At 48.1% G+C, this 13,174-nt stretch overlaps 1 protein-coding gene across 2 annotated transcripts in view; it reads left to right on the forward strand.

Moving 5' to 3' along the window:
* The window catches only part of LOC138268239 (granulocyte colony-stimulating factor receptor-like), a 103,975-nt gene extending 100,365 nt beyond the window's left edge, over nucleotides 1–3,610 (forward strand). For both annotated transcript variants that reach the window (XM_069217703.1, XM_069217702.1), the window contains one exon: nucleotides 1,899–3,610. In XM_069217703.1, the coding sequence (XP_069073804.1) occupies nucleotides 1,899–2,474 (576 nt within the window). In that variant the 3' untranslated portion in view covers nucleotides 2,475–3,610. The remainder of the gene's footprint in view (nucleotides 1–1,898) is intronic.
* The last annotated feature ends 9,564 nt before the right edge of the window (nucleotides 3,611–13,174 follow it).

Here is a 13,174-nt window from a genome sequence, read left to right on the forward strand (position 1 = left end):
TGCTGCGAGCCAGGGAACTACAAAGGCACAGTGCTGAGAGCCAGGAAGTGCTGAGGTATAGTGCTGTGAGCCAGGGAACTACAAAGCACAGTGCTGAGAGCCAGGAAGTGCTGAGGTATAGTGTGCGAGCCAGGGAAGTATAAAGGTACAGTGCCGAGAGCCAGAAAGTGCTGAGGTATAGTGCTGCAAGCCAGGGAAGTATAAAGGTACAGTGCTGCGAGCCAGGAAAGTGCTGAGGTATAGTGCTGAGAGCCAGGAAAGTGCTGAGGTATAGTGCTGCGAGCCATGGAAGTATAACGGTACAGTGCTGAGAGCCAGAAAGTGCTGAGGTATAGTGCTGAGAGCCAGGGAAGTATAACGGTACAGTGCTGAGAGCCAGAAAGTGCTGAGGTATAGTGCTGCAAGCCAGGGAAGTATAAAGGTACAGTGCTGAGAGCCAGAAAGTGCTGAGGTATAGTGCTGCGAGCCAGGGAAGTACAAAGGTACAGTGCTGAGAGCCAGAAAGTGCTGAGGTATAGTGCTGCGAGCCAGGGAAGTATAAAGGTACAGTGCTGGGAGCCAGAAAAGTACCAAGGTATAGTGCTGCGAGCCAGGGAAATATAAAGGTACAGTGCTAAAAGCCAGGAAATTGTTGGAAGACAGTGGAGAGCAGATATATGATCATTAAGTAATATTTCATTTTAAATTGATTTTAATAAATAAGTTAAAATGTTTTCAATATATTAATCAAAGCAGCTTTGAAATGTGTATATATAGATCATCAAGATACATTTATGTGGAGTTAAAGTTAACCTACACTTCACCTATATCCAAGTGGATTGTTGATGTATTGGTCATCAGTATTTTGTCCATGATATTCTGGTAGCACTATCTCCTGGAGTCAATGTTAAGGTGGAATGCTGGGCTGTTTACCTAGAAGGATGTCCATTCCTTACTCCATGAGACCGATCTCCTTGCTTTCATATCGACCACACACTCCTGACAAAAAGAAACTCCGACCCCTTGGCCATGCTCTCCAAGATGAAGCCCCACTTCCGGCACTGCCATCCAGGCCATGGGCCGAGGGCTCGTGGATGCCCACAGAGACCTCTGTTGTGTGATCATATCACCCTGTCCCTGTCACACTTCACCAGCTTACCCTTTAAACATCAAATCTTGTTGTTTGCTAAACCCCACTTTGAGGGTTTGGTTCTAAAAAAACCCAAATGTTCAGCTGGTAAAATAATGGATGTGTACTCCGTATTAGCTGCAACAAAAATGAATTCACTTTGGTGAGAGAGAAGCCCTCCAGGAAGAGGGAGATGTCTATGCAGGGTGATCCTATAACAGGAGAGCAGAGATCGGAGTCTCCATTTTATAAAAACTGTAAACTTCGCACTACTCACCTGTTAGGGTCTCAAGGCGCTGCACGCATACCGCTGTGGAACCCCCTCCTGGCTTTTCCCTGTGAGGCACCCACTCCTGGACAGCCCCAGGGTGAAGCCAGGCATCCAAGCGCTGTGAGGGCTGTTGTGGAGATTAAGCAAGCTATTGCCCAGAGTTACAGAGTGGGACCCATTAATTAGATTAGGCACCAAGGCGAGAATTATCTGGTCCAAGGGAATTTAGCCCAAGAGCTGCTGAGGTGGGAATTGAACCCTGGTCCCAGGCCAGATCTCTGCATCAGGGTCTGCCGCTCTAACCATTGTGCCACACTTCTCCATTGACATGCTGGCCTGGCAGGGTGACCGCTTGAGCCTAAACGATGGCCTATGGCTTTCCAGACTGCAGGAAACAGACCTAATGACTTGGTCGTCTCATTCAATATCCACACCTGTGTCATCAATTTTCACCCCTAAAGTGAGGGTCCTTTTCAGAGACAGAAGCCTAATGTTGAGGGTCTCTCTCTTCTCCTGCAGGACTTGGTGTACCCTTCGTTGGAGCAGACGGACAAGCTGCAGACGAGGCTCTCGTTTCCTGATGCCAGCTGGTGCGATGAGATTTCAGTTTCCAAGCAGGGGGAGATGGCAGAACATCTGGATGTTGAACGCTGGGGCTCCCACCTCCTGCCCCCTCAAGATGCCTCTTCTGAGTCCTTGGAGGTCTTCATTAGTCCTTACAGTGTCCCTCAGGTGGACCAGCAAGAGCCCCCTGCTCTGGGGCCCCAGGAGACCGAGGCCTCCCAGAGCACAGTAGATTATGCCTCTGTGATCACCAAAGCCTGTGGCCTTCCTCAGAGCAATCTTGGCCCGCAGGAGTTGTGCTCTTACAGCCAGCCATCAGTGACTCCAAGGCACCTGAGCAGCTCTGGCCCTAGTGACCACGGGCTGTGCTCTTCTCTGTTACCTTCGCTGACCAATCTTGAGATGTCGGACTGTGAGCTGCCCTGCGGAAGCCCTCAGAGCTCCTCCGAGTTCCCTCTGCTGAGGGCTCTGCTGGGAGATGGCAGTGGGCCTCCCCACTTTCTGAGAGCACCACAACTTCCTGAAACTTAATGCCATGGGACAGGACTAGCAGATAGGGGCGGGACTCTGGCACATGTAGTTCTGCACCCAGACACATATATGCACTGATGCTGCAGGAAGTTGACTTCTTTCCTTTGAGCTACAAATTCAACCTTCTGCCTCTGGGAATTTGGAAAGATCCAACAATGAGTACAGGTTCAGTGCAACTGGAGGACATGAATCCAGGAGCAGGCATCCCTTTCACATGAAGGACTTCACATGGTTGCCACGCGTGAACTGGAGATTGTGACATGCCAGAGGATGAGAGGCTTGAGTTAGGGGCAGTGAATCACCCAGATCAGGGACTTCATGGTGAAGAAGATGGGAAGAGGGGTACAAGGCTGGCTCCACCATTAATGCTACGAGGGGTTAGCTAGGACCTACTCACACCCCTAGCTGAGCACTGCCCTACAGTATCACAGAGGGCCCGGCCAGGGTTCAAGGAGACCAGAACTAACACCTTTTTTTCATGAATCTCCCAAATCGCTGCTGGTGTCTTTCCAGCCTCTGCTCTACCAGCAGTTTACACTCCGAAGCCCCGCCTACTTGGCAGCCATTTTGAAAATATTATATTCTGTAGAAGAGTTGCAAAATTCCAGGCCAATAGGATGCCAGATATCCACTCTTGGACTTCACCTTTACACATCACAACATCCTGGGGCTAATCATCAAAAGGAGACATGTATCGCTCTAATAAACATCTGAATAAAATAGGTAAATAGTCCTTCTTTGTTTCAACTGAGCATACACACAAACTTTTGTGAAGGGTATGCTCTGGATAGTACTGGGCAAAGTTGCAAAGTCTTTCCTCCCCTAACCTAATGAAGACATGTTCAAAATGTTGTAACTTTTAAATAAAATATATGAAAAAAATATCTGCCCAAAGCTGGAGAAGAATTCCCCACAAAAGTGTACTTTTAGAAATGTTTACACATTTATTTTTCAGAGATGACAATTTTTTGCAACTTCACAAACGTTTGCTAGCCCTACAATAGATTCATGATTTACTCTTCAGTGGAATGATGTAATCTAGTGTGTCTATGAGACATTGTTTGTCTGATCCAAGTGACTTCACCGAAATATGTCAACGGTGGGCTTTAAAGGGGCTTTATGTGAGATTCTTAAAAAGTACCAACTCAATTTTCCAATAAAATATATAGAAAAACTATTTATTTGAGTAAATTTTAATGATAAGATCTTTAAAGAGGATGACATTGAAAGAAACATCATTTGAATGAAGAAAGGAAAGCCCGGATCCATCTGTTGATGCCTGCTAGCTGTGCAAGTATTGGTGTTTTGCAGAAACACACCAATAAATGGAGAAAACAGACCGAAACGGCAATGGAAAGAGAGCAGAGGACAAGGAGGAAAGGAATATGAAGGGACTCACTATGGCCCTCCTTGGTATCGATTCTTTAATGCACCTTCATTCTTAAATTGGTTTTATTTGAGATTAAGGGCCCGATTTAAATGTAGGCGGTCGGGCTGTCATCAGATGGAGAATTTTACTCTATCATCTTGGCAGAGGTTCCGACAGCCAAATTTAGAAATGTTGATTGTGCTGACAAGGTTTGTAGCATTCACAGGTGGTTCCTGGGATGGTGGTTCCTATCTATGCATTGTAACCTTAACTTATCGCTCTGTCAAAGATGACAGACCCATAAATCAAAGTATCAACTTTTTTTTTTTATTTAAAAAACAAAATACCAAATTGTTTTCTTTCTGTTTCTACTGCTCCTTACCACCAGGGTTTTCCTGCCAGTGACAAGCAGTTAAAAAAACAGCTATATGTCTTCCCCTCTGAATTGAATGGGTGGTCTGTGCAGGGTGGTGTTCTGCTCTGCTTCAGACTGAGAAGAAATGAAATGAAAGGAATGCAAAGAATGCAGCACTCTTTGTCTGAGTTATGAATTTATTAAGGCACTTCCCAGGTTTCATGAACAAAAGAATAATGTGAGTTTTTATTTCAAATGCAGCAACACGAGTGCAATTCTAAGAATAATCACAGTAGTAGAATCATGATGATCACAGAAACAAGGAAAATGCAATATTCCAACAATGAATATTATATATATATAATATATAGTGACTATGCATTCATGCATACACACAGGCAAAAAATAAAAATAAAAAATGCATCACCACTGGGCTTGACACCTACTTCATCCCTTTGCCTGCCAACTTCAGGTCATGGAACCCTGAACAACCGAAACTGTGGAGAGACTAAACCGCAATGGGAATTATTTTCTGGGCCAGGTGTCCCTTCCCAGAAGAATTCCTTCTTCCTCCAGTTAGCAAGCTTCCCCACCTTATATGCTTTAAACAAACATAAGAGGAAAGTTCTGGAAACCCCCCTCCTGTCGAGTAAGTTGTTGTTCAAACGCTAGCTATTCCAGGTCAGTGTTGAAAGAACACACTAGAGACTGGCCAGATCACAAGGTGTACTTCCAAGACTGAGCTGTACCTTGTTCTACCATAACATTCTCGGCCTGGTACATCCTTACCGCTACTACTCCTCCATGTGATGTTCTTGTCCTTGGTGAGCAAAGAGCGAAAAACACGTTAACAAAATACCTGCACCCCCAATGTGAGGGCGTTTGAAGCCAAGCACAGCACAAAATGGCGTCAGTGTTCAAGATGGAGCCGGTGGGTAAAAACAGCTAGCATCACAGGTGGGCACCAGCAGCTTCATGGGAGCGGCAGGAACATGACAATTACTGCACCTGCAGAAGAATCGATGTCAGGGGCGGGCAGATGGTGCGTAATGAGCCCCTCGCCCTGCCAGGCACGCAGGCGTCTCTGCGATTCCTTACTTTGTCGGGCCATCAGAGAAGGTTGGCCAAACTATGGTCCACTCTTTTTATTTTTTATTTTTTGGTGGGTGGACAATTATGTTGATGGAAATAGTACATTGTTGCTGTTGTGACAGAGAACCCTTTCAGCCAACATATAAATTGGTCCCTAAGTCACAGAGAACACGAACAAACATCGCAGTGCGTTCAGCATCAACCGCCTGTTAAGCATTCACCAATGTGACAATCAAGTCCCCATGTCACTGATTTAAGATTCCTTCAGGGCTGCACGTGAAAAATAAGATACTGAAACTTCATTACAACTAGGATGCTGATTCCACATCGGACGCAGACCCACTTTGTGCTGCATTTGGGGGTACAGTACAGGCACAGACTGCATACTCCAAGCATCTTTGTCCGAACAAATGGGGCCAGGTAAAACATGCCACGAATCGTGAGACTGAAAAGCACACAATTTCTGTTTGTGCAGTAGTGGAAAACATGCTCAGTTAGAGGCAGATTTATGGAGAGTGGCGCTACACCCAGTACAGCGCCACTGTTCCTGGGCCCCTTAATGCCCCCTACTGCCACCATGTGTGTGCCGTATTTAAAATACGGCTCACCATGGCGCAGGGTAGAGGGCAATACGTCATTATTTTTTCACGCTATTGATGTATTCTGCAGACGTAGCGCCAAACTGTTGGCGCTAGTCCTGCAGAGCACACAGGGGCCCATTCTAAAGAATAGCACCCCCCTTTTTAACACCTGCTCGGAGCAGGCGTTAAAAGTGCTGTAAAAAAGTGGCGCAAAGAAATCTAATGGATTTCCTAGCGCCATTTTTTCGGGCCTCCCCTTACGAGGGAACGCCCCCCTTTGCATACATTATGCCTGGCACAGACATAATGTAGCTCAAAGGGTTACAGAGTGGCGCAATGCATGCATTGTGCCACCCTGTAAATATGGCGTGGGGGTTTCGGCCTTGTTGGGCCACATTAACCTAAAAAATAATGGCGTTATTGTGGGGGCAAGGTGGCGCTAGGGCATTATAAATATGCCCCTTAGTGTTAGTCCTCATTGTGGAGAAATTCCCCAATTTCAGAATGGTTTGATAATCGCATGCCCTCTGAGCACAACATGTGGGTGCGCAATTACTGCAGCAGATTTGTACCCGAGTTGGTTCGGGGGCACAGTTCTTGGAGGAAGAATAGTGGAGGGACTAGAAAAATAAAAAAGTGGAGGGACAAGAAAGGGATCTCCCTTAAAGCCAGTACAAACACAATGTGAAATGACAGGAAAAAGAGTCTAATCTCTGAGGTGAAAGGTTCTGTGTCCCTGTGTGAAGCTGCTAAACCCATCCAGAGATGCAGATGAAAGGTTCTACACCTCCTGCCTACTTCCCGAGCCTTTATAGTCAGAGGTGAAAGGCCCAGAGCCACTGCAACAAGCTGCTAAGCCCAACCTCTGTGAGCAGTGAAAGGCTCTAATCCCTGTGCCAACACCCAAGTCCATGCAGCCATAGAGGTGAAAGGTTTTATCTATTAGCCAATGGCACAGTACCATCAACCCCTAGAAAAACACAATGGCATTGTGGCAACCTCCTGAGCCAATCTAGTCGTATTTGTGAAGGGTTTTGTCTCCTGTGCCAGTGTCATTACGCCGTCCACTCCTAGAAGCGAGAGGCTGTGTGACCCTGTGCCTGTCCCTCATCCAGTCAGTCCTAGACATGCGGGGCATGCATCATTGTGCTATAACGTACGTTCATCCTGTGACAAGAGGTGAAAGGCTCTGTATGCAGTGCCAGTCCTGTGAGCCCATCACGTCATAGAGGTGAAAGGCTCTATATGCAGTGCCAGTCTTGTGAGCCCATCACGTCATAGAGGGGAAAGGTTCTGTATGCAGTGCCAGTCCCGTGAGTCCATCACGTCATAGAGGTGAAAGGTTCTGTATGCTGTGCCAGTCCCATGAGCCCATCACGTGATAGAGGTGAAAGGTTCTGTATGCAGTGCCAGTCCCATGAGCCCATCACGTCATAGAGGTGAAAGGCGCTGTATGCTGTGCCAGTCCCGTGAGCCCATCACGTCATAGAGGTGAAAGGCTCTATATGCAGTGCCAGTCCTGTGAGCCCATCACGTCATAGAGGGGAAAGGTTCTGTATGCAGTGCCAGTCCCGTGAGTCCATCACGTCATAGAGGTGAAAGGTTCTGTATGCTCTGCCAGTCCCGTGGGCCCATCACGTGATAGAGGTGAAAGGTTATGTATGCTCTGCCAGTCCCGTGAGACCATCACGTGATAGAGGTGAAAGGTTCTGTATGCAGTGCCAGTCCCGTGAGACCATCACGTCATAGAGGTGAAAGGTTCTGTATGCTCTGCCAGTCCTGTGAGCCCATCACGTGATAGAGGTGAAAGGTTCTGTATGCTGTGCCAGTCCTGTGAGCCCATCAAGTCATAGAGGTGAAAGGTTCTGTATGCAATGCAAGTCCCGTGAGCCCATCACGTCATAGAGGTGAAAGGCTCTGTATGCAGTGCCAGTCCCGTGAGTCCATCAAGTCATAGAGGTGAAAGGCTCTGTATGCTGTGCCAGTCCCGTGAGCCCATCACGTCATAGAGGTGAAAGGTTCTGTATGCTGTGCCAGTCCAGTGAGCCCATCACGTCATAGAGGTGAAAGGTTCTGTATGCTGTGCCAGTCCCATGAGCCCATCACGTGATAGAGGTGAAAGGTTCTGTATGCAGTGCCAGTCCCATGAGCCCATCATGTCATAGAGGTGAAAGGCGCTGTATGAGTCCCGTGAACCCATCACGTCATAGAGGTGAAAGGCTCTATATGCAGTGCCAGTCCTGTGAGCCCATCACGTCATAGAGGGGAAAGGTTCTGTATGCAGTGCCAGTCCCGTGAGTCCATCACGTCATAGAGGGGAAAGGTTCTGTATGCTGTGCCAGTCCCGTGAGCCCATCACGTGATAGAGGTGAAAGGCTCTGTATGCTGTGCCAGTCCCGTGAGCCCATCACGTCATAGAGGTGAAAGGCTCTGTATGCTGTGCCAGTCCCGTGAGCCCATCACGTCATAGAGGTGAAAGGCTCTGTATGCAGTGCCAGTCCCGTGAGCCCATCACTTCATAGAGGGGAAATGTTCTGTATGCAGTGCCAGTCCCTTGAGTCCATCACGTGATAGAGGTGAAAGGTTCTGTATGCTGTGCCAGTCCCGTGAGCCCATCACGTCATAGAGGTGAAAGGTTCTGTATGCTGTGCCACGTCTGTGAGCCTATCACGTTATAGAGGTGAAAGGTTCTGTATGCAGTGCCAGTCCTGTGAGCCCATCACGTCATAGAGATGAAAGGTTCTGTATGCAGTGCCAGTCCCGTGAGCCCATCACGTCATCATGTCAAAGAGGCGAAAGGTTCTGTACACTGTCATTCCCCTGAGCCCATCACGTCATCATGTCAAAGAGGCGAAAGGTTTTGTACACTGTCATCCTCCTGAGCCCATCACGTCACAGGGGTGAGAGGTTTTGTACATTGCGCCAATCCCCTGAGCCCATCAGGTCTCAGGGGTGAATGGTTATGTTCCCGGAGATAGTCCCTTGAATCGCAAGTCCTTCAGTTGAAAGGCTCTGCGCCCTCTGCTAAGCCTGGAGCTCGCCAGCCTTGGGTGGGACTGGCTCTGTTTCCCTGTGCCAGTCTCTGAGCCGCCCTTCTCTGGACGTGATTGGCCACATCCCTTGTGCCCTCAGCCAGAGAGGTGAAGTCTCTTTAACCCAAAGGAGAGAACCTGTATCCTTGTGCCAGTGCCCTCAGCAGCCCAGACCAGACCCCAAGAGGGGCACGGACTATACCCGAACAGCTGTTGCGCCTGGCTGGTCTGGCAGTTTGTGCCCCAGTGCTGATGGAAGATGCCCCCCGCGGTGGGCACTTGTTGAACACACACAGCAGACCTTTGGTCTGGGCTGGGGTGGGCACCAGCAGCTTCATGGGAGCGGCAGGAACACGACAATTACTGCACCTAGAGGAGAATCGATGCCAAGGGCGGGCAGACGGTGCGTAATGAGCCCCTCGCCCTGGCAGGCACGCAGGCGCCCCACAGAGTCTCCGTGGCTCATTAATGATGGCGGGGCAGCACTTGCCAGCTCCCTGCAGGGGAGGGAAGTGGGGTCCACGGGGGGGGAGGGGGGGCTGCGCATCAGACTGCCCCCGCCACATCTCCTTGCCTGCTGGGCCTGGCGATGAGAGCGCAGGGACCCACGACCTGCGGGGACTGGGAGCTTCGGGGGCCCGCGGGAGGGGCCCACGGGGCGAAGGGAGAGGCAGAGATGGCCCCCCAGGAACACGAGCTATCTATACACACAACTTCCGCCTCATGATGTCACTTCCTATGCTTAGAAGGAGGGCATTATCTGTTACATTTCTTTTGATTTTCATTATTTTCAACCATAATCATTTTCCAAACAGCCCCCACATGCGAATTTCATGGATGCATTTCAGCCCCTCCTCGCCCACCTTGTATTAGTGTATTTTTGGTGTAAACTGGATATTCTCAAAATACCTAGGCTTTGATTAGGAGTAGAGCTGGGCGAGTCACTGCCTGAAGCCTGGCTGTGTCTCAGCTCGAGGTCCTGTTGGAACCACGAGCCCATAAGGAGCCGGACTTCCATCAGGCTTATAGCTCCCTCCCTCTACTCAGGATGTGGGGGTACGTCCACAACTGATGACCAGGTTAGAGTCTCGGCGTCGGCTCAACATCCTGCGTTTCTGGGCAAATCACTTAACCTCCCTGAAACCAGAAAAACTGCACAAGTAGCGGCTTCTCTGCTTAAATTGTGTGACCTTGGGCAAATATTTATTTCACCGAAACTCTTTTTTCTTCATTATCACTCATGAAAACCCGTTTAACTATGTAAGTTCAAAATACCAGTTACACAAAAACGCATTTGTCTACTTTTCGGTGCAGTGCGAGTTGCGACTTGGCAAGTGTACCCACGTATGGGGTGGGACATGTTTGGAAAACTAAATGCATTACTTCTTTTTAATCCTGACTCAAAGAAGTGTTATTTTTTGGTTCAAACAACCATCTACTATTGTTACTAAATAGGGCTTTGCTTCAGAAACCATGGGAGGTAGCACTGGAACACCCATGTGCCACCCATTGGACGGCCCCTTGATGAAAAGTAATGCAAAGCTCCTCCCAGCACTGCTTTGTGTTACTTGCAGGCATCTTTCCAGTGCAAAGTTTTGTGCTGCAAAGTAAATTCAAAGTAAACAGTTTGAAAAGGCTTGAGTTATGTTTGTGACACAAACCCAGAGCAAAATGTTAGTATATCTTCCCCTTGGTGTTCAGCGCTGAAACTATCGGAACATAATATGTGTATTTGTAAAGCACAGTGCACCCAGAAGGGTCTACTGGCACTGAACTATCAGGGCCCGTATTTATACTTTTTTTGCGCCGCATTTGCGTCGTTTTTTGACGCAAAAACGGCGCAAACTTGCAAAATGCCATTGTATTTTGTAGGTTTGCGCCGTTTTGCGCCAAAAAGCGGCGCAAATGCGGCACTAGAAAAAGTATAAATACGGGCCCAGGTGTTTTATCATTACCCAGGTCTATGGTACTCATTTTATTGACTTCTCAAGGATGAAAGGCTGAGTGGACTTGGAAGTGTTTGAACCTGTGTTGAGGTCGAGCTCAGATTCTTAGAGCAGCTGCTTTAGTCCTCTCAGACACCAGACCCCACTTTAGCTAGCTTGACTTCCGGTACCCCAAGAACACAAGTGCTTTCACAAATCCCACATCAGGGGCAAAGATGTCTCTAGGAGGAAAAACAAAGATATTAACCTTTGCTGAAGGTTTGCCAGACATGAAATACACGTGATAAGTAAACCTGGTGCCCAGGAGAATGTCGTGTTCTGTATAGCCATTTGCTTTTACATTTCTAATAAAGTCCCAGCAGATCAAAGAACAGATGGAAAGAATGAACCCTGGGCACATGGGGGCTGAAAGGGTCTGATAAAAGAAACAAACATGAATCTTACACAAATAGTGATGTGGGGAGGACTCAAATACTCGTTGATTCAGAGATGTCTCTTGTGCTGGTGGCAGTAAGTGATGGATGCTGTATGTGGGCCATTCCCCAAATCCAGTCAGACTTCAACTATCCCAAAAAATAGCATGTGTTCTGACTAGTACAGCGATAGGAGGTAACCCTGAATGAACACACAGCACTATATATAGCAGCTAGTAAATACACAAACATAAGGGTAAATTGGCCACACTTTAGTGACCTCTGGTGAGTTTGAATTTACTATTTCTTCTTGGATCAACTAAGGTGTCTCACAGGCCTGATAACAGTGCTTAATTTGTAAATACAAATATGCCGTTGCCCAAAGCTCTCATTTGAAACACCCGGCTGTTGCATTTAAATGTGCGAACACTGAATACCAAGGTAGCGTAATCCTGAAGCCATCTTGGGCCTCTTTAATTCGTTTACACCCACTCCCTGGCCCTTCAGCTCACTCTTGCAGCTTTCTGCTTTCTTGCCTTTTAACGCTTTTTCGTTTTTCTCATCCTCCGCCTTTCCCAAATGTGTCTTTTGCCTGCAGAAAATGTTCGATGCAGATAACTAAGTTGGCGGCCCTAAAAAATAAGTGCCGGAAACCACTGGCTCAAATTAAGCACTGCCTGAGAGTGAAGGGGAGAGGTGCAAAGTGAGAGGACCACAAGGGTAGATGTAGGGAGATGAATGGATGGGTGAATAGAGCTCTTGAACGATGGTGGAGACATAAATGAGTGACCAAAACACTATAAAGAGGGGCAGGTGGGGAGAGATAGATGGATAAGTGGAGTGCACAGAAGAATGGGGAGGCGAGGAGGTGGATGTGTGGGAGCAGGGAACCCTGGAAAGAGAGACAGAAATATGGTGATACAGAAAATAGTGACAGGGAGAGACGTACACATATAGCTCCTAGAGGGACACTACATAACTTATAGAGATAGGTGGGCGAGAGGTGGCTAGATAGATGCATCAGCTCCAACCCGTGCTCTTATCGCGCCTTCGTCACACACAGAGACAGTTAGTTCTATTTCACTTGAGAAATAAACCTGCCCAGGGGGAATTTGGTTCTTGCTGTATTCTGACTTATGGCCACAGGATGGCGCCAGACCCTCACTTATATACTCGCTGCGCTATTATCTTCTTAGCGCCTCATGTTGAGCGACCGCAGAAAGTGGTCATTGGTATCTACGCTCCTGGTGTAGGCGCTTAGCAAGCAATTGTGCAGCAGGTGCAGTGGCACCAGGGCCCAAGTCTGTTAGGGCTCTTCCCCGCCACAATTGTGGACGTTTTTACTACTTAGCAGTAAGCTGCGGCTGTTTGGAGGACTTTCTATACCTGCACTGAGGCCCACTGCACCCTTACCATGCCACTGTCCAAGTGCGTGACCCATGGGTTGTGCAGGTCAGCGCATTGAAACCAGAGTGATAAATGGCGCCAGCACTTTTTAAAGTCTCAGCCCAGTAAAGACAGCAGTGTATTCGGAAGCTTCCAGATTATGCAAGGTGATTGCATCAAGACCAGTTTAATTACTGCCGGGGTGTGGTGTCCCTCTTTCTGCACACAGCAGGACATTAAACATTAGTGTTAAGGCTACCCCGGTCTGGGACCCAGCTAGTCTGGGAACGTTTGGGGATCAGCCATGTTTCCCCAAATGGGATCTCATTGGACTGTCAAGAGTGGGAGACCTTTGGGAGCGGGGTGGGGGGGAAGTATTGGCTCAGACCTGCCACTGCAGTGTCTGTGTGTGCAGTTTTAAACTTCCAATTTGTCTTCCCTTTTACTACATGTCAGGCACCCCTAAGGTAGGCCCTAGGTAGCCCCAGGGGCAGGGTGCAGTGTATGTTTAAGGTAGGACATATAC

The sequence above is a fragment of the Pleurodeles waltl genome, chromosome 12 (genome assembly GCF_031143425.1).
Source record: "Pleurodeles waltl isolate 20211129_DDA chromosome 12, aPleWal1.hap1.20221129, whole genome shotgun sequence".
Taxonomy (NCBI): Eukaryota; Metazoa; Chordata; class Amphibia; order Caudata; family Salamandridae; genus Pleurodeles; species Pleurodeles waltl.